Below are 27,500 nucleotides of genomic sequence, written 5' to 3' on the forward strand. Positions count from 1 at the left end.
AAGGAAGCCTTGTATGAACAAGAGTGGGAAAAGACTTGGTTTGTTGTGGAAGCCAGGGTAGGAATGTATTAAGAGATTGTTGGACCAGTTTTCCCTTATGGAAGTGAAGTTTGGATATTGACTTTGAATGAAAGGAAAAAGGTGTAAGCGGTTGAAATGAACTGTTTGTGTAGTAGGTGCGGTGCAAGAAGAACTGGAAGCGTGCAAAACGTGAGGAAATATAAAAATACTGAAAAAATTAATCTTGGGAGAGGATGGATGTGATTGTTTATGAGATAATTTGGCCATGTGAGAAGAATGGTAAAGTCTAGTTTGGTGAAAAGGGTGCATAATTCGGAGGTGTTAGGAAGGGAAGAGTTTATGCCAGACACTATAATGGCGAAGAGTATGTGTAAGAACTTTGAACATATCGCTGATGAGAATTCTGTGTAGCTGTATAAGGTTTCTAATGATGTGGAACTTTCCTGCACGGGGGTTCAGCCATTATTCAACCGATAAGGTATAATATAGAAATTATTTGTTATTTTTCTCAAGGTTAACCGAGGTTAAGAGTCAATGAATTTTTCTGTAAATGGGTCCCAAATAATTTATCCTCAGTGGGATTGAACTCTGATCTCTCTCTGAGGTGTCATGGCTGGAACCGAAACTCGAAAGATCCACACACACACACACACACACACACACACATATATATATATATGTATGTATATATAGCTTATAAAAAATATGTGAAACTACAATTATTTTCTACGCATACAATTCAAAAGACGAGCCCCTAACAAAATTCAGTGGAAAGAGAAATAAAGATATTTTTATATCCCATCAGCCCCAACACTTACCAGATATCTGCTCACTGCGGTAAGTAGAGGGAAAAAAAATTGGTGAATTGAATATCTTTCTTGAATGGACTTGTTCGTTGTAAATGGAACGGGGTTTTCATGCGTTTCACTCCGAATCGAAGACAGCATTCTAAGACTTAGATGGACGCAGGTTGTTATTAAGAGCGAGTCAGGTTCTCACTCGGCATGAGATTGTGGGAATGTTTAGTTCGGTTACAATGTCGGTAGAGGAACTGGGCTTGCAATTTCTGTAGAACCCACTGGTCACTTTTCACACTAAAAGTCAGAATTTCTTTTGTTTGTTTATTTAGATCTAGGCTTTGTAGTGAAAAGCTAATCCAAAGTGTGAAGAAATCGAGAATGGGGCCTTTTGGTTACATATACATTCACACACACACACAATATATGTGTGTGTATGTGCGTGTGCCTGCGTGGATGCTGTGTGCCTTATGCCAGTTACGCTGCACATTGCGCAAATCCTTTCACCATTTCAGGTGGTTTTTTACATATGACAGAAGAGATGTTTACAGGTGAATAAGGGATGGCATAAGGTAATAATCCCTTAAGCTGTAAACCGATGAAATTTTTGTCATATTATCCAAAGGAGATCTGCTTTGAAAATGTGTCAAAATTTATCTCCCGTCATTATCAGTTCGTGACTACGTATCAGTAATTGCTATCATTACCTCTGGACTAAATTTCTTAATTTGTAAAACCAGTTTTTGAAAAACTTTTCACTAAAATCATAAATTTAGCTCCTAAATACTATACACACGCACACAAATATATATATATATATATATATATATATATATATATATATATATATATATATATATATATATATATATATATATATATTTGTATGTATGTATACACTCAGTGAATAAATAATTTTTGTATATAGCGAAGTATGGAAAGTCGCATCCAGTTTAAAGTAAACGTGGTAGCATTGCCAGCACTGTTCGTCGATTTACGAGACGTAATTATTAAAGTAAGGACAGAGTGAGAGGAATTGGGGGGTGGGGGAGAAAAAAAGAACGGCCAGATTGATGGTTTATACATAAACCATATCACCTAGTTAAATTATGCCCAGTTCTTTTGGAGATTACAAAGCATTATTAAATGCAAAGCAATGGACTGAATTAATTATATAATGATTCTTCAGTTCCACTTCGTAGCATTCTAGCAGATTTTGTATTCGAATCGTGTAATGAAAAGAATGTTCTTCATATCTCATTTTTCAGCGAGAGTACAAACTGCAAATGAAAAGCTTCAGTGCTGAACCCTCCTCTTTCTACATTCGCGGAAGGTTAATTAGGAGCAATAGGATTATCAGTTTATCAACTTAATATTCTCAAAATAACTGCTGAGATGATCAATGAACATTCAGCCATAGATTCTTTTTCCAGCTGTTCATTTTCCAGTTACTATGCTCACAAAAAGTGTGAGTTAACCGGGTCAAATTTGAAAAGCGGAAATAGAGGAAGGATACAAATCTTTAACTTCCTTGCCCTCCATCATTAATGTTTGTGGAAGCAGGGATTCCAACAGTTTATATATATATATATATATATATATATATATATATATATATATATATATATATATATATATATATATATATATATATATAATCTGCATATATATATATATATATATACTGTATGTGTGAGTAATCCCGTCTCGTAAGTTGCGAGATTATGGTCAACAGTGCCACGTATATATTTATATTATATATATATGTATGTATGTATGTGTGTATATGCCCGTGTTTGTGTTTGTGTGTGGAATGCCGTTCTCGTAATATGCGAGATTATGGTCGACAGTGCCTCGCATATTGATGTAACATATATATATATATAAATAAATAAATATATATATATATATATATATATATGTGTGTGTGTGTGTGTGTGTGTGTGTGTGTGTGTGTGTGCGCGTGTAATGCCGTCTTGTAATATGCAAAATTATGGTCGACAGGGCATCGCTTAGTAGAAATTCTCAGTTTGAGAGCGACACTTTGTATGAGAATAAATTTACTTGGTCGACGTAATACCAAGCCTTGCCCTTTATACGTCGAGTTATTACAATTATAATTAACCCTTATGGATAAGATATAATGCACTTACTTGTTCAAATATATTACAGATGGGAGAAAATTAGAAACCAACATAAATAAGAGAAACGACCTCAATGTGAGGCTTGTTTTCTCTTAGGCTAAAACTTTCGTTATTGCCGTCGGTCTAATAACTAGTTATTAAATGATAAAACCATTTACAACTTGAAAGTACATTTGGAGTGCAGTGCAATGAAAAGGGCAGTTCAATAAATTAAACAGTTGTAATGGAATGTAAAATTTCATTATATGCTTCCGATATGCTGATATAGTCCAATGATTCCTCTAATATATTTGTGCTTTATGAGTTTGTGATGTGCTCGATATTGGTCTTGTACATTGTGTTAAAAGAAGATGAAATTGTTTCACGTAAGACCTTCAGTGCATGATGACATTGCATTAATAATGACAATACTCGAATGTTTTATAACGTGACGTGTTTTTTATGAGTATTGTTACGAAATATATTCAGATACAGTAGGTTTTTATTTAATAAAATAAACATAGAAAGAAAACACATTGAAATATAATTATTGAAACAAAAAAATATTTTAATACAGTTAAAATTAAATGTACACTTGGTCAGTATAAAGTAGCCCCATTTTCTCTCATCAATTGCCACTCGCCGCATATTAAGCATCCGATTATCTGGTGCAGCCGAATGATTCCTTTTGATATGAAAAGTGTCAGAAGAGCGCAGTGTACAGTAATTATAGTACATTCATTGGCTCAGGTGGTTAGTTGGTGTGGTTATTTTCAACCCTTGCATCGCCTGACTAGGGTAGCCTTAAAACAGCTAATGTTTTTTGCTTGCGTACGAATGATTCGCATATTCACGACCTAGAAATAATAAATTGTTTTTAAGTATTTTAATGATTGGAAATTGGTATTTATCATGTGATAAAGAATGTCGCATTTAAATCAGTTTTGGGTTCATAGTGGAACGCTTACGATTGCGAAACAGAGAGAGAGAGAGAGAGAGAGAGAGAGAGCCAGCCAGCCAGCCAGCCGCCTGTCGTCTGTAGTGATTTGTTACGGAGTACTATAGGTTTTGCGCTTAATGCTGTAGTAAGTTACGAAACATGTTTTAAATAGGAATAATTATTTAAAACACCAATTTCACCCCGACTCATAAAATTTGTTCCGATTCGGCACGCTAATCGTCTTCCGATTTGCTGGCTCTTATTTACGGTTCCATTATATTACTACTGCCGTTACGTTCCATTAGTATTACTGTAGGCTATGATGCCATGCTATTACTGCAGTTATGAAATCAGCCTTATTATTATTGTTGTAAGATGGCAGCTCTCGTGGTGCTGTGCTGCCATCTTGTAGTACTATGACGTAGCTACAGGGTCTCATTTTCAAGGGAGGTTCCATTCGGGGCTTTGTCGTTTTTTGCCTCACTTATGAAGACGGGTTCGCATACCTTGAATGTGTTTCGCATATTAAATGAATATACTGCGTATATGTCCATATCTTATATATGCATCACACACACACACACACACTATATATATATATATATATATATATATATATATATATATATATATATATATATATATATATATATATATATATATATATATATATATATATATATATGTATATGTATGTATGCATGTACACACACAAATATATGCCAGTAAATGCTTTTGGCGCAGTGGGCCTTTGTGAAATTCCACCAGTCATGTCTTTTTTCTTGTGCTTTCACATCCGCAAATTTCTCATCATTTCCAGCCTTCTGTGTCATATTTTCATCCAGTTAGTTTGGGTCTTGGAAGCCATCTCCAGTTTTGTCATTTAGGCACGAGGACATTTTTATGTTCGCAAGCATGAAGCCACAATATCGTTTAATATCCCATTCACCATACCTTGGGAGTGACTTACACCCAACGGTAATTATAATTGATAAGTGCTTATTAATTGTGGATATATGTGTCTATGTATATATAGATATTACATATATAATATATATACATGTATACAGTACAATATATATATATATATATATATATATATATATATATATATATATATATATATATATGTATATACTTTGTATATATATAATGTTTGTGTGTGTTATATTTTGACTTTGTATGCAGTTATACTGATTTCCTACGATTCTAAACTATTTAGAAAAATGGAAGTTGAACATAAATCCCGAATTTCGTTGCTTTCCGTGAAAAACTTAGACGCTTGGACCGTTTTCATTTCCAATATCATCAGATTGGACAAAATAATATATTTCTTGCCTGTTTTATAAATCCAATTGTCGCGCTGGTTTGGTAGGCAGTGCACCTGAAAAACATCGAACGGTATTTCTAGAACAGAACAGCGGTTTCGTGATATTTATGGAGTAAACAATGGTATTTAAGCGTATCTTCTTTTTATTCATTGAATATTTTAGGAAACGATGGCGGTTTCATGGTGATGTTACTTTCATGTTTTTCACGAAAAGAATATGTTTATTATAACACAAACACAGTATTTTTTTTAACTCAGTGATAAGCAGTGACTTTTATTTCTTGCCCTAAGCACTTGATTATTGAAGCGTCTGAAGGTATTTGGCCAGTGAACCAAGAGAACTGCTTTTTTCCCTTTGAACATGTGACTTCAATTACTGAAGAAGAGGGTTGGTCTTTCACCTTAACATGTCACTTTTCTTCTGGCTTTTATGTTCAGAGCTGGTGTGTATGTGTGTTTGTGCGTATACACATACGTGCTCTCACGGGCTTGTTACTTGGTATGGCCTCGATGAAAGCTGTTACATGGTTGCTCAAGCTTCTGGTATGTAGGTACATCAGTTAAAGCGTTTACGATAGGTATTGGCGCGTGTATAATTTCTCCCTACCATAAGGTCCTTATTATTTTATGCTCTCATTAATGAGATGGCTTTATCATTGTGGGTTGGGAGTTCAGGCAGCCCAGCTGGTGTTTCGCAGCTAAATGCAGGAATTCGAGATTTGCCTTGAAGGCATCCTCAATGGTGAGAAAATATTCAACAAGGAAGGAGAATTGTATTATTCAGTTCTTTCAGTGCTTTCAGCGTGAAGCCTAATGAAAAAATATGAAGGAATTGAGAAGTGCAGAGGTCATTGTGTCCACTTACGATGCATAGACCCAGTGAATGTGACCAGTTGATTCCTATGTGATCACGCAAACATGTTCATTTAAAGAAAGGAGGAATAGATGTCCACCCATTCTCTGATCTCGGAATAGCTGATGATCTGATGAAAATTTTCCGTCAGGTATGCTCTGATGAAATACGTCTATTGCCTATTGTATGTAAATACAGCTGTGGAGGAAATTCCATTTTGTCTCTTTTCATCATCCGTTTGGATAATATGAGTTTCAGAACTGTTTTATTTATGGGTTTCTCTAAACTTTCTTCACAACAACTGTAGTTATAGTTGTAGCTAAAACTTAGAATGCCATTCTGTCAGGTATGTTTGTAATAGGCCATTATTTCCATTGGAAGAGTGCTTAATAGTTTTGAAATTATTTACCTCCATAAAATCTTGAATCATTCAACGTTAGATCCCTGTCTGTCGTCCCTTAAGCGGAGTAGTCCAATTTGGGCGCCCTTGCCCATCTCGGCCTCTACGCACAAGAAATAGAAATAGAAAACTAATTTTCGTCACTGTCTTTCGTTGTTTCATTGACGTTGCTTGCGTAAAATGCTTAAGGAAAACCGATTCCTTAATCCTGTTTTTACTCCTTAAATATCAAATAATCTTGTGACTTTGTGGCCTTCGGTTGAACTCTGATATTTCGAAGAAATTTCACCACATGTATTTGGCAAAAGCTTTCCTATTGTACCTCGAAAAATGACCACCTGGGTTTGATTTCCTCTACGGAAAAACGCTTTTGTCATTTATTCTTCGAATATACTTCATTTTATAGCTACACAGTTAATAACAAATGAATGATTTGCATGGTAAATGAGTAATTCACCACATAAGACTTCAGTGTTGTTACAGTACTGTTCTTTAATGACTGACATCTCCTATTCTCTCTCTCTCTCTCTCTCTCTCTCTCTCTCTCTCTCTCTCTCTCTGTGGTAATCACAAAAAAGGGGGGTGGGGGAAGGTCTCGTCTGATGACCGTAAGTAAGCTGACATGTAAATATGAGATGCGCACGTAGAACTCCCAGCACTTAAGACACGCCCACGAACACCCCTGTGAACATAAAAAGCTTATTTATAATCATGGTAGGAGTTAGACGAGACGTCTACCCATCCATCCCTGAAATTCCTCCGAAGGTGGTGCCTTAGCCCCTTCTACTACTGCCTCCACCACTACTGCTGCTACTACTACTACTACTACTACTACTACTACTACTACTACTACACCTTCACCAGCAAAAATGCTAATAACCTCTCAAAGCCCTTTCCCTCCAACGGTGAGAGGGCCCCTTCCCCCCACCCCACCCCTTTCCTAGTCACTGCTCGCCTCTGCTTCGTCTCCTTTCATCTGGGCCATCTCGTTCCCTTCTCCTACTCGATTCGTAACTCGTATTGAAAGAAGGACGGACGGAGGATCCAGAAGTTGATTGCAGGATCACGATTCCTGTTGAATAAGAAGAGATCCTCGTGCTATAAAAAAGTAAAATGGACTTCCGTCCAAGGTTGCTCTGCTTCAGAGGTCGTCTTCTTCAGTGACCGTTTGTTTACTCTTACTCTTTTCTTCCTCCCCTCAAATTTTATTACCAAATGCTGCGAGTATCTCTCTCTCTCTCTCTCTCTCTCTCTCTCTCTCTCTCTCTCTCTCTCTCTCTCTCTCTCTCTCATTTCTAGCTAATATTTGTAAGTCAGCGCTGAAGTCTCTTCTAAACATCTTTTAGAAATGTATCCTTTTAAAGCTTTCTTCATCCCCTCTCACCCTCCCCCTCCCCTCTCCCCTCCCTCCTCCCCCCCTCTCTCTCCCCTCTCTCTCTCTCTCTCTCTCTCTCTCTCTCTCTCTCTCTGCCATTTGGAGGGTAATAACACTAATAAGTTTTTGTAAAGGTATCTTATTGTTAATTACCATTTCAGATTGTAACAAACATTTATATTAATTTTTTCAACTAACATTTAATATACAGTAATTAGCGAAGAACTTTTATTATGGAAATATGATATTGCTCGGTTTCACTTGAATCGTATAATCTTATCTCAGTGTGTTAACTAATTAAAGCAGTGTATTGATTCGTGGATTGTGCATTCATTACGAAAGCGCTTTTGGGGACCATGCATATATTATCAAGGCACTTTTGGGGATCAAGGCCTCTTCTTCCAAGTTGTGCACGTGTTCTTATTTATGACCTGGTGATAGTGATAGTTCAGTATTTCAATCGGTTGTCTGGATGTTCCAGGGAAAAATTCCATTCACATCTTTAGTTTTCTTTGAGTTCCTAGCTCGTAAGCACGAAGAGTTATGAAATTTTTTCAGGCTGTAGATTACATAAGCTAGCCTTCAGTGTATTTGACATGAAATTATGCCCGACCCCTTATCAAATGATTTGTTTTGGAGATTGCTTACGCCCTATTAAATGCTATTCTTCTGGCTCACTTAAATATTTGAGTACTTTGCCAGATTTCGTACCCCCAGACTCCGTGGCAGAATGACTTACTATTCAGAGTTGATTATCAGAGCGAACCATGCATAGCAAACTGGATACATAGTCGATTCTCAAACCGATAGGGCCAGGCCATGGACTAGTGGCCTTTCTCTGACATTTGTGTTTTAGCAAGCTAGTTAAACATTTATTTTGATGTCTTTCTTTCGTTGCAAAAGTTGCCCTTATCCATTTAAAAAAAAATGACCAAATCAATTACCTTAGAATCCTAAGGAAAAATCTTCGAATATCCTTTCTGCCTTATTTACTGATTTCCATTCCGCTGGTATCCACGTTTTTCTGATTGCATCATTCCGGGAAAAATATTCGTGCGGCCTTGTTTGGCGATGACGTCTGCAAGCATTATAACTGATTTTACTGTATTACATGAGTATATCGTGGCTTACTTCATACTTAAAAGTCGCGTATCCACTTGCTAATTTAACTTACATAATGCCTTAAAACCAACAAAACCGAAAACCCTACATTAAACTGCCATTTTTAGGTCTCTTATGCCTGTATACCTAACGGAAGTCTTATATTCAAATTACTGGTAGAGAGAGTTCTGGTTTTAACTGCGTTCAGCGTACTTAGCCGTAATATAGTGAATCCATCATCCGAAGCAATGCCGAATGATGAGAAAATACAACAGTATACTATTTAATGAATGGTACTCTTAAGTACAAGTGAATACTTTGATGATTGAGTTTTGTAGCATGCGGTCATTCATTTTAATGGCAGGGTTAATGCCAGATTTTTTAGTTCCTATTTTCTGTCACTATTTTTTCTTCACGGAGGTATTGTGGCAAGCAGTCGAGTTGAATAACAAAGAGGAATTATTAGATTATACTAATTTTCTTGCCAGAGATCATGTTACTAGTAATTAAAGTTTTCAAAACAGAAGTCGGTAACATCAAAGCCTCCTTGTGTTGAGGGAGAGGCGAATAAATAGAGCTCGTGTGCCTTAAATGCCACAGATTTATTCAAATATTTGGCGCCCTAAAGAGCGACACAAAAGTGGTGTTTGCTTTTAGTTTGAGCCTATTTCTGTATATTAGCTCTATGAAATTCAAGCCTAACATTTTCACAGTAATCCTTTGAAATTATTATTATTATTATTATTATTATTATTATTATTATTAATCTTCCCAGAAAATACTAACGATTGGAAGTATGAAAAAAAATTCCTAGTAGTTTTGTTATCCACATGTTTATTAAAAGTTGTACAGAGAACTTTCTAATGCCTATTCTGTTCCCGCTAATAAAAGAAGGTGGGCAGGCACTCCAAACCTCTGTTTATTACTTTTAGTAATTGGATGTAAAAACCATTGTGGATTTTCTTTTTCATAACTGAACTATTCTGGAAGTAAATTTGTGATGATAAAATAACTACAACAGATGCTTTGATAATATAAATGATAGATAAAACTTAAAAAAAGTCCATTGATGAAAAAGATAATTGCTAGTAACTGCAAACAACAATAACAACACTGACACCAAGTCAAACAACACCCGTCAGTAAAGGAAAAAAAAAACATTAACGATAAAGCACCAACGGCACTGATAGCGCTGTTAGCTATTAGAACAAAAAGAATAACAACATCAAGACAAACAGAGAAACAAAACCAAACCAAGTCATTGTACCCCAGTATTCGTCTCCACATGGCCATCAGCACCCAACGCGCGGCCTGTGCACCATAAAAGATGGCAGCCGTGATTGCGGGTTACGGAATGGACGAGGCGCCGGACAGTTTTTGTGTGCGGTGCCTGGCAGGATTCCCGTCTTCCGTTAGGGTTTCGTCATCTCGTGAGAGCGCGCGCGTGCGCTGTTGCGTGTGATGTAGCATTCTCACGCTCATCAGTAATGAGGGAGAGAGGTTATTGTTGTGGTATTGTTAGCTTTATGGCTATATTTTTTTACGTGGTGGTTGTTGTTATTGTATTACTGTGGCCAGTCTTGCTTAGATTACTTCGATTTATAGATAAATAAATAATCATTCATAATATACATATATAATGTATATAATATATATATATATATATACACATACACACACACACACAAGGACAGAGGAAGGCGCCCACAATAACGGCATTTCTTTATTACTAACGTTTCAAGACATCTGTCTCATTATCAAAGCTGGAATGATACATTAAAGTATAATTATAAAAAAAGCAGACTCATACTTACAACTACAACCAAAATATAAAACAAAGTGATATGAGAAAAAATGTAGAAAAACGTTACCAGTTGGACTAAGTACAAGAGTAGAGTGATATAAACAAAGAATTCCAGGGCGGGGGATACTCACGTCAGGTAAAAACTTGTTGAGGTAGATTGGTTATTCAATCTTGGTACTAGTAATTTAATTCAAAGTGATTCAAAGATAGGAAGCGAAGAAATGGGAACTTTGGAAAGTATGATAAAATCTTTATAGTCAATTTCAGTCTTATACCTTTGGCGTGTTTTCAAATATTTGAGAACTCTGGATTAGAATATTTGACTCCAGTTCTATAACTGACCCCTTTATGACAATAGATTCAAACTTTCAGCAGGCGGCGTGAGGCACCCACGTATCTCCCCTGACTGCATCGGGGGCAAGAAATTAAATAAACGGTGCTTGAAGTCATAAGAGGGCTAATTTTGTCTTTGTACTGGAATAACGATTTAATAGCAAGAGGAGTGAATTTACTGGAAATGGCAGGTGTTTGCTGTGTTGAATTAGGTTATTCAAAGTGCTGTAAAAAGACTTGTCATGAATCATGGGGAGACTGGCAAAAAACGTCATCTTAGGAACTGTAGTTATCTGTAATTTGGGTATATATTTATTATTCAGAAATTTAAATAAGCATAAAAACGCCTGGAAGGGTAACAGTTGCCTAAAAAGCATCTGTACAAAAAAAGTTATTTCACTAATGAATCCAGACCAGTTGGAAGTTACAGTAAAAGCCCTGTGGAAGACAGTAACCATTGAGTTTAAATTAAAGTTAAAACAGCAATGTGGGAACTGATAGAAAAGTATTTTCAAGTGAATTACAATCCAAGACAGTGGAAGACTGTGGTACAAAGGCGATGGCACTGCCCAGGATTGAAGAACAGATGTTTCATTTTGTAGTGGCCTTCTCCCAGAAGAAATGCTTACCAGGCTAGTGAGTCTCTTCTACAAAACAAGAAAGGACAGATCGAGAAGGGTAAAAAGTGTATGGTGTTCGGTGTCGTGAAATGAGTCCAATATACTGGATGACAGGTAGATTAGTAAAGATGAAGTTGAGAGAAAAGAAAGACAACTAATGAAACAAAGGAGTGACTATGAGCATGAACTCTAGGGAGGATGTTACCCTTCTTGTCTTAAATACAGAAAGGTTAATTTGCAGAATAATCTCAAAATAAAAAATGCAAATGATGAGATACTGTCTGAAGTGAATTTAGTCTTTGAAGATTTGTTGAATGTGGAATTTGAAAGTAGACGCGGAATGATGTATGAATAGAAGTTTGGGAATATTGGCCTAAGTGGTTGTTTAGGATGCCAAGACAGCAGTCAAGAGACTGAAGGATGGCTAGACAACAGAAGCTGATTGAATTACAAGTGAGAAGATGCAGCACACTGGTGAAAGTATGAGTTTGTGGTTGAACAAAGTTTTTAAAGTATACCGTGATGAGGGAAAGATTTTGAAGGAATGGGTGATGCTCAGTATAGAGAAAAAGGTGTGAGAGGCTACTGTAAGATTTATGTCAACAAGACATGGGTAGCATGCCAGGAAAGAAGTATGGAAGAACCTGACTGAGACAGTAAGAAAGTTGACAGAAGTATTGAGATGGGAAAAGCAGTGTTGGCTTAAACAAGGAATTTGTTGCAGGGTCAGGTGTTTGGTGTAAGAAGTTTAAAAGTGAAGAGGAAGACTTATGTGTCGTATTTCTTTGGTAGAAAGGCATCTTGAAATGTTTTGGGAATGTGTGTTATATAGAAGACAAGTTGTTGAAAGCAACTAGAATGATTTATAATGGGAGTGAAGCATGGTTTAGAATATGTAGATGGAAGAGTGGCTGGTTTGTTGGAAAGGTGTTACGTTACTATTGACTGTTTAGTATAATTGTGGATGGAATTATGCAAGCCGTAGAAATAAAATTAGACATAAGTGCAAAGTTGTAGGATAAAAAAAATGGGTTATGAATGGAGTGACTAATGGTTGATGTTTGCATGATGTACCATTAATTATAACAGAGAAGCAAGATTGATGAGAAAAGAAAAAAAGAAAATAATATAGTGGGAAGGGACGAAAGATTGCGCTAGGGTTAAAGATACATTAGTAACAAGCTGATAGGACTCGAGGATCGATCAGCTGTGCAGCAGAATAAAAGTGCTTGCAAGTATATGGATATAAAGACAGAATAAAATATATGTTTGGTAGTTTTACTAAAATGGAAATTAAAGTGAAGGAAGAAGGCTTGAAGCAAAACTGAACTGAACAGAATTGCATGCCAGAAGAAAAGGAACCCATGGAAAAAAGTAAGGAAAAATAAAGTAAGACCTAGTGAAATATTTAGGATGGATACGAAAGGTTAACTTTAAGAAGAAAAAGTTACGATAAATGGAATGAAATGCAGTGAGCAAAGTTGGTAATCAAATGGAACTTTTGATAGAGATGCAAGTGGAGAGAAGCAGTCTTAAAAGAATGCACGTTATGTTTATAGAGCAGTCATTTTGAAGTTTGCTGAATACAGATGTTAAAAAAGAGACAGAAGTAAATGGTACAGGGGTTGAGGTGTGGTTGGGGGGCGTACGTAAATCTGAGTTTAGTTACGAAACTGATTCAGCGGATGAAAAGTGATTTTAAGGTGTGTCTGGAAAAAGACAAGGTTTCAAAGAAGAGGATACGGGAAATAACTGTCAATTGTACATGGGCAATGTGGTAGACGAAAGTACAATAAACATGGTTTATGACCTTGTTTATTATATCTGGGAAATTGTACACTTTATATCACGGAACTGTGACTGGAAAATTATAAATTAATATTAACAATAATATTTGAGACCGAATATTCTGAAATAATGCAGGTCATCTGTAAAATGATAATAGATTTCGATCGTTTGCACTGAGAGCTTCTTCAGTCGGATGGTTAAAGATATGAAAAAAAACAGGTGTGTGATGGAATTTTATACACAATGGTCGTCGTGCAATGGCCGTTCCCTCTTATCTGCCTGAAAAATGTTGATGATCGAATAATTGCTGGCTTCTATCTTTGTGTCGGTCGTTTTAGTGGTGGAATGATTCAGATTTGGTAAATAACCTTCGGCATCGGTGCCAGTTGTTTCTGGGACAACTGCCACTTTGGCAACCAATGCGTGAGAGACACATTATCAGGGCCCTTGAGGAACTGGCTTAAATCTAAGTTTATGAAGTTGCAAACTCGTTTGTCTGTCTTTAGCAATGATGTTGCAAATATTAATCAAAGTACATTCTACAGTTTACCCATCTGTGACTTTTAGTATTATTTTTGTATATGGCTTTTGCATATCCGGGATATGACCGTTCTTCTAACTGTTGTATAAAATAATGCCGTTTGAGGAAATTCTTTGCATGATTTTGTATGTTTTTGTAATCATACATCCAAGCATTTACTTGGCTTCCTAACATAAAATAAAATGCAAAGCATATACGATTATTTCCTACCTTTTGTTACTGCCGGTACCATGACAAGGGTTGATATAATTTTGTAGCAAAATTTTATTTTACTGAGATATCAGAGTAAATTCGACTTGAACATTGTCCGTGTCAGTGATGAACCGAGCTGCTGTGTTTCAAGGTTTTTTTTATGATAAAATGGTAGGTATTTCCTGCTCTGGCTGTCATTCGTACTTGAAGAGTTGTATAAACTTTTTCCACGCACACACACACACACACACACACACACACACACTTTATACATATATATGTGTATGTGTGTGTGTGTGTGCTGTAACTGAAAATTAAATGAGAGCATTGAACTGCAGCTCTCAAGCAGGATTTGAACTCGAGTCTTCGAGTTGCTAGCACGGTAAAAAAAAAAAACTTTTCCTCTCGTTCACAAGTTCAATTTCATTTATGTGCCTTACCTGCTTTTTGCCTTAAGTAAACTTCCATATGAAGCTCTCTTGCATGTCACTGTTGCTGACATTGTAATGACTTTTTCACGTAATATCGTACTGTATATTAACACTATAACCGAAAATTCAGTGAGTGAATTGAATTTCTTTTCTAAAGTAGGATTTGAACTCCAGTTGAAATTGATATATATATATATATATATATATATATATATATATATATATATATATATTATATATATATATTTATATATATATATATATATGTATATATTTATATATATACATAACTATCGTAATTTGTTTGGCACCGGGTCTTGGAATGCGAAGGTCCCCACAGTGCCAAATTTTACAACCTGTGCTTAGATTGTGTTCGTCTTAGGTTGTTCCGACATCTCATTTGAGAATGGCGTGTCATAACATTTTTATTTTAATATCAAAATGCTGCTCCATTCTGTTACTTACGGAATAAGGGTTAAGTATAACATGATAAATGGTTCTGTTGAAAACGTAACATTAAAGGAATGAAAATGGAAAAAGGTGAATAAATGAATAAGATAATTGCTGCGACATGATAGTCTCTCTCTCTCTCTCTCTCTCTCTCTCTCTCTCTCTCTACATATATCTCTCTCTCTATATATATATACATATATATATATATATATATATATATATATATATATATATATATATAGAGAGAGAGAGAGAGAGAGAGAGAGAGAGAGAGGAGAGAGAGAGAGAGAGAGAGAGAGAGAGAGAGGGGTTGTATCAGCATAAGAATCTTCGTTGAGGCCAGGACCCTGGTTTAGGCGCACAATTATTTTTCATTGTAGTCGTATCATTAAATATTTGTAAACGTGGTTAAATACTCCTCCTTTGTGTTTTGCGCCTGATATCTTTTGGACTTTGGATCATAAATTCCTAAGCACCGCGATCATTCATGTGCGACTTCGCGATTTTATATGTAATTAAATATATTGCATGCATGGTCGTCTGGTTGAGGAGTATTAATCCCGTAGAAAATTTTGCTCCAGTTCCTTCGTTCCACGATATTGCTTACTCGGGCAGTCTGTATGAGTAGTAATGAAACTCTCTCTCTCTCTCTCTCTCTCTCTCTCTCTCCTCTCTCTCTCTCTCTCTCTCTCTCTCGTACTAGGTATTGTAATCTTTTAAGTAGTTTTTTTATGTATTAATTTGATGCAATCCATTTGCTCTCTAGTTTGGTGAATCAAGACTGAAGACAGTTTAATTGAATACGCAATATGATTACATGTCGATAGGGAAGATTAAACTCTTTCCCCTCTCTTCTTCGCATATACACACGCTTGAACCTGTGCGCGCTTACATTGACCACAGAACACAATGCTCACTCTGTCTAAGAGCCCCTTACAGAAGATCAGTAAATGTTATTAATCTTATGTGTAGTAATTTCTGTCTCTTTTAAAAGATTGTTTTTTTGTGCCTCCTCGCTAACTTTTACTGTCCTTTCTCCCATTAGATCCATCTCATCTGTAACGGTCATCCTCTTGCTTTCTCTCTTCCTAGTGGTTTGATTGGTAGCATCACTGCTTACCAAGAATGAAGGCCCTAGATCCATTAATGACAAACCAACCATGACAACTCTCTCTCTCTCTCTCTCTCTCTTTCACACACACACACACACACAGAGTTGACCGAAATGAAGTGGCATCAGAAAAAAACAGATCGCAACATTTCAAGAGCAGTCTATTTGCTCTGAAACAGAATTTGAATGCGGTTCGTGCGATTTCATGAAAGCCTAATTAGCAACGCGTTGAACCCTTTTACCGACAATAAGCGCTCCTAGAACATTAATGCCTTCGTTATTCTTCAAAAATTACATTAATCCATTGAACTCCATGGTCCTTCCTCCCTTCGTTCGGAATATCTGGAAATGTGGACTAGAGCGCAATCAGATAACGATAAAATTGTGAGAATAGCAAAGGGCTAGTATTTACGTGAGCAATATTTTACTGACACTTTCATTTTCCTGTATATTATGCCGTAAATCTTTTTCATACCATCGGACGCAAAGTACATAGCGCAGGAAATTACTTATTATAGTGAAAGTACCATTTTTTCGTCTATAAATGTTTGTGTGACTGCCACACTGTGGGTTTACATTTCTCATCTGATTTTTTCTCGCAGTTCTTCGTCGATGAAAATATTAAATTCTGTATAATCTTTATCATATACATACATAACCCAATTATATATAATATATATATACGTATGTATATGTACAGTATATATATATGTATCTATAAATATATACATGTATATGTATGTATATATATACATATATGTATATATATATATATATATATATATATATATATATATATATATATATATATATATATATATATATAGAGAGAGAGAGAGAGAGAGAGAGAGAGAGAGAGAGAGAGAGAGGACGATCATAGTGGTAGCTACTTTTTGTTTCTTTGGTGAAAATAATGCTTATACGGTATATATATGTATATATAGTTTAATGAAAAATAATTCTCATACAGTATATATATATATATATATATATATATATATATATATATATATATATATATATATATATATATATATAATTGGATTATGCCTGTATATGATAACTATTATACGCCAATTAATATTTTCATCAATAAGGAATTGTGACAAAAAATGTATCATACAGTAGGTACGTCCTAGTGGCTCTTTAATTATTCTGTCATGAGCTTTTCTCGGTTTATGTATGCCTTATAAATCTGTTTTTTCCTTTTATTTCAAATATCTTACTGTTTTATTACAAAAACTTAAGTTAAACTCCTCCTTTGTCTAAACTTACAATGTGTTTCCCCTTCTCAGTCTACCGCTATGTGTTTGCTTTCTCAAGGAAACTCCTACCATCTATCTTCCCAGGTATGTTAGGCAATTTTATGCACTGTGGCTATTACAAATGTGTCCATTTCCTCTACTTTTACTCTGTAAACAATTATTCCTCTCAACCTTGCATTAACCCTTTCCACTTTTTATTATTCAGTTGTATTTCCTTGAAGCATGCAGTCCTTTAACCTAGTACTACATTCACCACAGACAGCATCACTCATACAGTGTCGTCTCTGAGATCAATATGTTCATTGAACATTTTTCCTAAAAGTTCTTGTTCATCTCTCCCTTTTATTTCTGTTACCTTTCTTCTTTTTTGCTCTCAGTTTCTTCATGACTACTTTATCCACCCTTCTGTATACCTAAATGTGATTTCATCTACTGTGCAACTAAACCTGAAATGTTTTATTTATTCCTTCTCTCAAACTCCCTCGTCCCACCATATGCTGTTTTTATAAATGTTCTCTCATCCTATTCCCACAACATTGGAATTTCTTATTTGCTTTTCTCACTTCCCTCTTATCCAACTCACTTGTCCTGATGGCATTTTTACCTCTGTCTCTCCAGCCCATTTCTATATTAACTGATGTGTCAGCCTAACTGGTCAGATATACCATGCAACAATTCATCTTTTTACCTTTACTTCCATCGGCTTTCTTTTACATCTACTCTGTACTAGCACATAATGTAAAACACACTTTTCCTTACCATCTTTTCTTTCCCAAGTATACTTGTAAGTTCTTCTTTGGAAGTCATGAATTCCAGTAATTCAGCATATTTTCAAACACATTTTCACAAACTCTCGTTTACTTTCTCTGTCACCTACTTCTGTATTCTGTTTACTGTGACAGCCATTTCATGTTATCCAAACCCAGCCATATACAGACTCCCAGTAATACTCTCTTTTCTTCTAAATTTTTTTTTCGCTCTTGGACCATATCCAATTAGTATTACAACCACTTCTCCTATCACATACAGTCTTACCTATACAGTCTGTGGACCAACTTATTATGTGCTCTTTCACCCATCCTCAAAGTCTATCAGCTACTGTAGACAATCACTCTAGTTCGTTTCCAGTCCTGCAAACGCTACACTTTCAGTTTTGTCGCACGAAGTGCTTAAATATTTCAACTGTCGTATATTTCTTCTTTTCTGTACCACATCCACGCACATCAGAATGTGTAAGACAGTATTTTTTTTTAAATGCCTTCTTGATTTTTTAATATCAGTGCAAATTATAGGGATGGAAATCGTAGGCCCCTTGCCTTTTGGTGAATTTCATATCATATAATAAGAGAAGAGGAATGCATAACAGTGTAATTGCAAGATGTCTCTATATTCAGAATTGAAAGGGCGGGCATATTTTGTTGCAATATTTTATGAAACTTTGATTTTCCTCATGCAATCCCGTTCAGATTAAGGTCTTTGTAACAACTATTATATACCATTAGAACCCCGATATAGAACTATCAAAAGTAGAATAATATGAAGTAGAATACCATGTAATTTACCACGCTAAAAAAAGCCAGCAACTTTCCAATGTCAAGTTGTAAACACGAAATTGAAGATATCTTATTTTCAGAATTTTTCCTCATACGCAGTCCTTTCTAAAAACGATCACTTCATTTACGCAATGCGTGTGTCTGTTGTTAATAACCTGGTGGTGTTGCGTCACTTCCTTCGCGTCTCAGCACGGAGACTCCATTCCGCCACTACCCTACTGAACCCCTCCCCCTCCCCCTCCACCCAGTGAACAGCCATTGTACCTTTTCTCGGACGCCTTGAGACGCAGCCAAGATAATACGCAGACTTTTTTTTTCCTTTCTTTTCTTGTCTTTTTTTGCAGTGCTCCTATCTCCACTTATCGTACGGGTCATTTTTGTGCGCATCGTGGGAACATAGTGATAATCTCTCTCTCTCTCTCTCTCTCTCTCTCTCTCTCTCTCTCTCTTAGCAATTCGTGTTTGGATATTGCTTGCGTAGGTCAGTTTTTACAAGGACTTTTAATCTGTGCAGTGTCTTGACGAATAAGTCATTTCGCTCTGTCGTGTTAGGCTTGTTGCTTGGTTTCTCTTATTTTCAGATGTGATTATAATTACCATTCAGATGCATTTAACTTTCTCTAGCAGTTTTAGTCGACCAGATCTAAATATGAATGTAAAGATTTATGAAGGAGTGAAGGCGATGATTTCAACCTTGCGTTTAACAAAACATCCGCTTAATCTAAGTGTTCTATTAACCTTCGGATGGATTAGTCTTGAAAACTCGGTTCATAATTTTCATTGGAGAGAGAGAGAGAGAGAGAGAGAGAGAGAGAGAGAGAGAGGTTGTTATATTAAACTGTGTAGTTCTGAAGTGATTTACTGAAGTACGTGAGAATGGTTTATTCTGAAAAGGACTGAATTCCAGGCCTTCAAAAACGACTGTTTATTGATACGTTAGTATAACGGTTTTTGCCTACACAGTAAAGTAGGCATATTTATTGAAAGGAGAAATTTGTGAACAGTGTATTATAAGGATATGTATTAAATAGCAAAATTCTGAAGAAAAAGTGCCCATTTTTTTTTTTTTTTTTTTTTGCGGGCAGAAGAAGGTAAAATTCGATACCGATCGCAAAAGAGGGTATTTATTGATCAACTAAACATAGAAAAATGCTGTAATCCACGCGAATGCATCCATATGATGACTAAACATCAAGTTGGTATTTATTTTTATCAGTTGAAACTTATGAAAAAGCTGATTCTGAAAACTAAATATTATGTTGATGGACTAATGACGATGTTAACGTATTTGAATATTGAGTTTTGGCAATTAATTCTGGTAACATATTGACTCTTGTAACTTGCAGTCATTTAAGCAGAGACTTCTAGCGGCCAAAATTCAGTTGAACAATAACATCAGATGTCTAACAAATATTAAACAATAACCTCAGATCCCCGTAGGGGGTAGTGCCGTCAGTGCACCTCACGCGATGTACTCTAGGCATTACAAAGGTTCTTTGCAACTTCCCTTCGACCGCTAGCTGCGACCCATTTCATTCCTTTTACTGTACCTCTGTTCATGTTAAATTTCTTCCATCTTGCTATCCACCCTCTCCTAACGATTATTTTATAGTGCAACTGCGAGGTTTTCCTCCTGTTACACCTTTGTAACCTACCTACTCTCAATTTCCTTTCCATCGGTAAATGACCTCAAAGGTCCCAGTGTTTGGCCTTTGGCCTAAACTCTATATTCCATTCCATTCCACTAACCTCGTATGTCTGAAACGTGAATGCTAACAAATGATGGCAAAATGCTATGTGAATTCTAACTTTTGATCACTGGCAATTTTTGGATACGGACTAAAGAAAAGTAACGTTATGTACTGTAAGTGCTGACTTTTGATAAGTATCCTGTGACTTCTGCTAATTATAAGTTACTTTTGAGATTGAACGCATGTGAATATGAAGTTCTCACGATTTGACCTTATGTAAATTCAGTTCTCTTATGACCTGTTTTGGGTCAATGATAACTACTGACAACTAGAACCTAAGTGATGGTTAAAACTTTAATGAATACTGACTTTTGAACACTGCACTTTACATTCGATTACTGTGTTCCGAGACCAAAGATTATTAAGACTAAAAAATAGTAATGCCTGGCGACTAATGTGAATACTGTCTCGCGACAGTTAAAATAACTAAGGTGAACTTCGATTCTGATGTGGGAAACGTTTGTGACTGCTGATCTCAGGCGAATAAGACATAACTGAAAACCTTAGGTGAATACATACTGGCTTCTAAAGAGTGAAACGAGGGTTTTCATACTGCCTGCTAAAAAATCTCATGTAGATAGTAACTGCTAAAATTTAAGAGAACTATAACTTCCTAACACAAGAAAGCTCATTTTTTCATGTAAAACAAAGTTGAGTAATATATATATATATATATATATATATATATATATATATATATATATATATATATATATATATATAAAATGAAAGTATAGCATAAAATATATAAAGGCATTTGATAGGAATTTCAAACGAAGTTAGGTATTCAATGGTTGGAATGAAAATGTAATGCTTATTAATAATAAAATAAATGTATCAAGAGACCATGTAAGTGTATTGATAAATAACTGAAGAATTTTATAGGCAAAATAAAGAGACCTGTATTGGGGTCATACAATGCCTATACAACATCATGAACAGTAACTCAATTGTTATTAGTACTACAGTTTTCATTACTGGATGCGTTGAGCTCTGATTTGCATATACGTTATATATCAGTCCATTCTTTTAAAGTGTGATGTTAAGCAATAAATATGATTGAAATGCCGTTAAGCATTCCAGTTATTTTTAAAAAGATGAAGCAGAATCGGAAACGTATCCAAACATGAATTCATTCCATCTAGTATAAACGAAGTTATAACATAATAGAGGTTAGGCCATTAGCGTAACTCCCATATACAGGTCATCGAGCAACGCTCAGATAAGTGGACGTCAGCGAAATTAGAAATAAGTGTGATGCAAACAAAGATTTATCAGCAGTTTGAAGTGAAATCCGTTAAAAGCAAAATGTATTAGTAGTCTAAAATAAAGACAATCATGATCTTGACGAAGTAAAATGAAAATGTATTTGCATTAAGCCCAATCTTAAAACGAATCTTGGTTAAAGATGTGTATTGTAATTTCTGAAGGAAAGTTCCCAATGAATATTTGTCACAATGTCAGCGAAATTATGTCTGTAGTCTAAAATGAATAGGTAACTTGGCAACTTAAAATTAATCATGTTGTATTTCGATTAAGATAGTGATTTGATGGCCGGAAGAGCAAGGTAGTGTAAACGAAATTTTTTTGTCATATTTTAACTTCCTGAATTTCTTTAAGAACATTCATTGACGTCCCTTTTTCTAAAAGGGTGTTTTGTTCAGCCTGAGGTGACAGCTAAATTCATCGTCTGGGCTCTAATAAGTGCCGACAGGGAGGCCGGTTGCAGGAAGCTTTGTTTTTGTAACATTGCTCATTTGCTGTTTGTTTTTGTAATTTAGGTGCTAGTGATGAGAATTCGGATTCAAATTCTGACGAATGGTAACTTTTACAAACTGAACAATCTGATGAAAAAGAGAGAGAGAGAGAGAGAGAGAGAGAGAGAGAGAGAGAGAGAGAGAGAGAGAGAGAGAGAGAGAGAGAGAGAGAGAGAGAGCAGTGTCCCCTGTCAAGATATAAATTGTTTGTTACCTAAATGAATGCCTTCAGCTTAATGCTAAAGGATTATTGTGGTGGACTATTGTCTTAAAGGTTTGTTGGCATTTATACAGTCGGAAGAATGTTTATTCATTTGCAGTAGTTTGCCTGTGTCGTAAATGTCAACGGGGAAATTTGCATACGATTGAGCATCTATCAACGTTTTATTTACATGTCTTCGGCTCCCCCCTTTTTTTTTCATCACATTTGCCTTATTACGTCTCTATCAAAAAATCGTGTCTTTCGTGGACGGAGCACAGCAGAAGAACGTTTGCATTAGGGCGTTCTGTATTTTATTTATGTGTTTGTTTGTACTCTGTTTTTTATGTCAACCAAGAACGAATACCTTCCAGTTTTTGTCACCACCTGGACTCTTTTCAACTTTCAGTTTCATCCGCACGCGAAAGCTTTCTTGTTAGGAGAGAGAGAGAGAGAGAGAGAGAGAGAGAGAGAGAGAGAGAGAGAGAGAGGTAACTGCTTTGAACAGGATAAAAATTCTCTCTCCGAATAATACACACAGGTATGTATATACAGTATATATATACGTCCACATATATAATATATATATATATATATATATATATATATATATATATATATATATATATATATATATATATATATATATATAATATATATGTGTGTGATGGGTTTATAGGAAAGGCGAGAAGAGATTTTGGGTATCGGAGGGAATAAAACAGTTAAGTGGTAGTATAAGGATACGAGAAGTTTTTTAAAGCAATAAAAGAGATTGTTTGAGGTGAGACTGCGTGACAGAAGAGAAAACAATATACGTTATACAGGAGGTGAGGTAGGTTAGGTGGAAATTGAGAGAGAAAACGAATTCAAATAATACAAATGGAGAGGAGAGAGACGTAAGCAAGATCTTTATAGAGAATACGGTACTGTACTAGTAGGAAGCATCTACAGAGAGAAAGGTTACTAAACAAGTGTATCCCAAAAGAAAAGATGGGAATGGATAAATGCTATATAAAGAGAATGCAGTCCACGGTCGATGGAGTGAATATTGTGAAGATTTGTAGAATGTGGAGAATAAGAGAGAAGCAGAGCTGAATGATGCACAAGTGGAGAGGGGATAGTGTAAAGTTGAGTAATTTGTGGAAGTGGCTTTTGAGAACACAACAGGAGGTTATGGGACTGCAAGTGAAATGCTGCAGTACGGTTGTAAGGTTTTATTGAGTAACTAGGATTTTTGAAGTTTGTCTGGATGAGGGAAGGCTTCTGAGAGAGTGGGTTAGAGGAATGATTGTTTCCTTATATAAAAGTAAAGATGTTAGGTAGAAGAAAGAGCGAGAGAAGACAAAACGATTGATAGGGGAAGAATAGTTGTGTTTAGACAAGGTGGAGAGTGTATTGATCAGTTTTGGTTTTGAAACAGAACTGTGAGAAGTGTGAGAGCAAAAATAAAAATAAAATGCATTTGCATTTAGACCTACAAAATACTTATGATAAAATCAGTTGAGGAGAAATGGTGGGGGAGGGGGGTTGTTGGAGGTGTGTAGGTAGAAGCTATGTAGTTAAGAATCAAATGTTTGTTTGATGGAGTTGAAGCATTTGCTAGCATATGTAGATGGGAAAGTGACTAGTTTGGTGTAGAAGTGCCTCTTAGATAAGAGGGTGTTATGACTTCATAGCTGTTTAGTATCTTATTGGCTGTGGTGATGTGAGAATTCAGAGAAAGGAAATTAGACATTGGGAAAAGGAAATGGTTCGTGAATGGAGTATAGATTAATTAACGTTTGTAGACAAGGAAGTTCTTAAATGAGATAATAGGAGAGACTTCAGAAACTAGTGAAAGATTTTGAGAGCTATTGCAGGAGTATAAAAGATCATAGTAATTGTAAGTGAAAAAATATGCGAGGAAACTTGAGGCCGAAGATCTGGTGCACTGATTGCGTATAAGTGTATAAGGGTGGTGGAAGAATGAAAGACAGTAATCAGTATTTGTAAGAAACATTGTTGGGAAAATATTCCGAACGTCAACTGTTTTTTCTTACTGTTATTGTGGCAGCCTCCACCGTTCATACCTTTGGTTTCGATAACTATTGTATATTCTGAGCCAGTATACAGAAACCAAATATTCAGGTCGTGTGCTTGCCAGATTATATATTTAATAGTTTACTAGTCTTGAAGGAATCGCCCCCTTAATTGTTTACGTAAGAAATTAACAGGTAAATTATCAGTTCAGCGTGGCTTTTCGTTTTTTTTTTTTATTTATAACTGCTATTTCTCTTCCCCGAAGCTACCAACGTGAGAACATTTGGGATAAAACACATACCTTGAAAATGATCTCTCTCTCTCTCTCTCTCTCTCTCTCTCTCTCTCTCTCTCTCTCTCTCTCTCTCTCTCTCTCTCTCTCTATCGTATGACCGAAACAATATGAGTTCAAGTACGGAAGGGAGATGTGAAATAATGAAATTCCTCTTTATGCTTTATTTGCTTACATAGCAACTCTCTTTTCATATGTTCATATGTGTATGTGTGTATGTATATTGAAATACTGGTTATAAATCGTAACTTGTTTCACCTGTAGTTTTCTAAGACGTCTTCAGGAGGGTTAACACATAATGGTAAACATTTACAGTATAGATGCTGGAGTGACAGTACAAACGAACTTACAGACAGTTGAACAAATATTCACCCATGTTTGGAGGAAAAAAAAAAAAGAGGAAGGAGGAGTGAACTCGTTAGTGTCCGAGGTCAGTACTCTGTTTACAGACCTTGTTTATTTATGCGGGCGGGCCCACATCTTTTGCTCTTGTCCCATGTCAACTACCTTCCGTAAAATATGTTCGCTTTGCATACTTCTCTTAAGAGAATGGATCAAGTTTACGCATTTCTTAGCTGATGGTATTCCTAATCTTTCCAGTATAATTATTGGATTAAACTACTTTTATTTTCACCCGTGTCCAATTAATTATTCATTGGTTTTACTAACATGAACGAAAGATGCACTGTTTTCCCGTGCACATCTAATGCAATTTTCATTCTGTGATTTTCCAGTTTGACCAATATAAAAGTTGTAACAGGACTTGCATGGGATTTAATAAACATTTCTTTTAGTACTGTCCTGAGAGTTCTTTATCTGTGCTTATTATGTTGTATTATTGTTCTAAATGCTACATTAACTCCAAAATTCTTGAGTATAGGGGGGAACCTCTCTGAAACTATTATTAAATGGTATCATAAGTAGGTTTTTACGTTGTAAGTGTCTCTGTTGTTATCGTAAAAAGATTTTTTTTGTCGCTCTTAATGCATTGTCTTATAGAGAATCAGGATATTTCTAATTATACCTATTTCATCATTAATTTACTAAGGAATACATTTGCTATTTTTGCTGTAGTGGTTTTTCCAAAATGAAAATATATTTAGGCAGAAATATTGGTCATTTGTGATTTTTTTACACATATACATATTGTATGTGTGTATTTTTGTATATGTATATGTATATATATATATATATATATATATATATATATATATATATATATATATATATATATATATATATATATATATATATATATATATATATTATAATTACAATTTTACCTGGGGAAGAATGGGGAACGTACTGGGGGTTGCAGTTCTGACTACAGGTGTTGATTCAGGTAAAAACGCAGGAAAGAAATTGAAGCTGAAGGCTTTACTTCAACAGAAAAGTTGCAGATAAACACGAAGGGTCACTTAACATCACTTATATTTACAGTTAACAAATTAGATCAGAAGAATAGGGAATTTCGGAAAACCAGACGGAAACAGATTCCTGTCGAATGACTAATTTACAATAATTTACGTAATAACAAAATGAGAGACAAATCCACTTTGTAGAACACCGTTGGGTGAGGGGCAGTGGCTATGACCACGGCACAAGCACAAGGTGGAAAGTTAATTCCACAGCTAGGAACTCCATCTGCAATTGAGAACGCATTTGGTTATTTACACAAACGGGTAGCATAATTGAAGGAATATAGGGGTTTCATGGAGGTTGCAAAAGCAACTTGATTCTAGGCACTGGTTTACACTTTGGGAAACTTTGAACATTTACTCACTGAACTAAACAAATCAGGTGTTGTAAGAAATCGCACTTTAGAAAAGAAAATGATTCAGTAGAATAATAATAGATTCATGAATGATTTAAAACCTCATTTGAGGTACTTTACCTTTTTGTTGGAGACAGGGAATCTCATCTTCAGCGCCAGCATGGTGGGCATGAAGTAGGGGTTTGCACCACAAAGAAGGACTCAGGCTCAAAGCAGCCACATGGGAAAAAAATCAAGGCTCTGATGGGGCAGGAGAGCAAGGGACAAGTGTCTGGGATCCGGGCCGGGCGCTTCTGATGACTGTCACCCAGGTGCTTCTGATGACCGCTGCTGGGCGCCACCTTTTAAGACCTCGGCGGATTACGATTCTCTTCCCAGATGGCAGTGTCTGCTCGCTTCGCAATCTGTTTTCTATTCTCTCGGACCATGCATTAGGCCCTGGCCATGTAGTGATTCTATTGTTAAGGCCTGGGCACTTTCTCTTTGGAGTTAATCTCCTTCACCGGCTCATCAACGCATCTGGCAGGGATTTGGCCTCCCAAAGGTGGCACCTGGAAGAGAGGCTGGAGCAGTCGCCATACTCTAGCTACGAAAGGCAGAGACTTTTGTATAATTAGTGGCAGTGACACATTTCTCATCTTGCTGAAAGAGGTATTTAATCCTAATCCAAAAAGGTA

At 35.9% G+C, this 27,500-nt stretch overlaps 1 protein-coding gene across 1 annotated transcript in view; it reads left to right on the forward strand.

The window, feature by feature from the left end:
• LOC136852215 (uncharacterized) overlaps window positions 1-27,120 on the forward strand; it is a 73,169-nt gene extending 46,049 nt beyond the window's left edge. The window contains exons 4-5 of the mRNA XM_067126662.1: window positions 7,230-7,369; window positions 26,977-27,120. Coding sequence (XP_066982763.1) covers window positions 7,230-7,369; window positions 26,977-27,120 — 284 coding nt within the window. The remainder of the gene's footprint in view (window positions 1-7,229; window positions 7,370-26,976) is intronic.
• Window positions 27,121-27,500: the final 380 nt, after the last annotated feature.

The sequence above is a fragment of the Macrobrachium rosenbergii genome, chromosome 25 (genome assembly GCF_040412425.1).
Source record: "Macrobrachium rosenbergii isolate ZJJX-2024 chromosome 25, ASM4041242v1, whole genome shotgun sequence".
NCBI lineage: Eukaryota > Metazoa > Arthropoda > Malacostraca > Decapoda > Palaemonidae > Macrobrachium > Macrobrachium rosenbergii.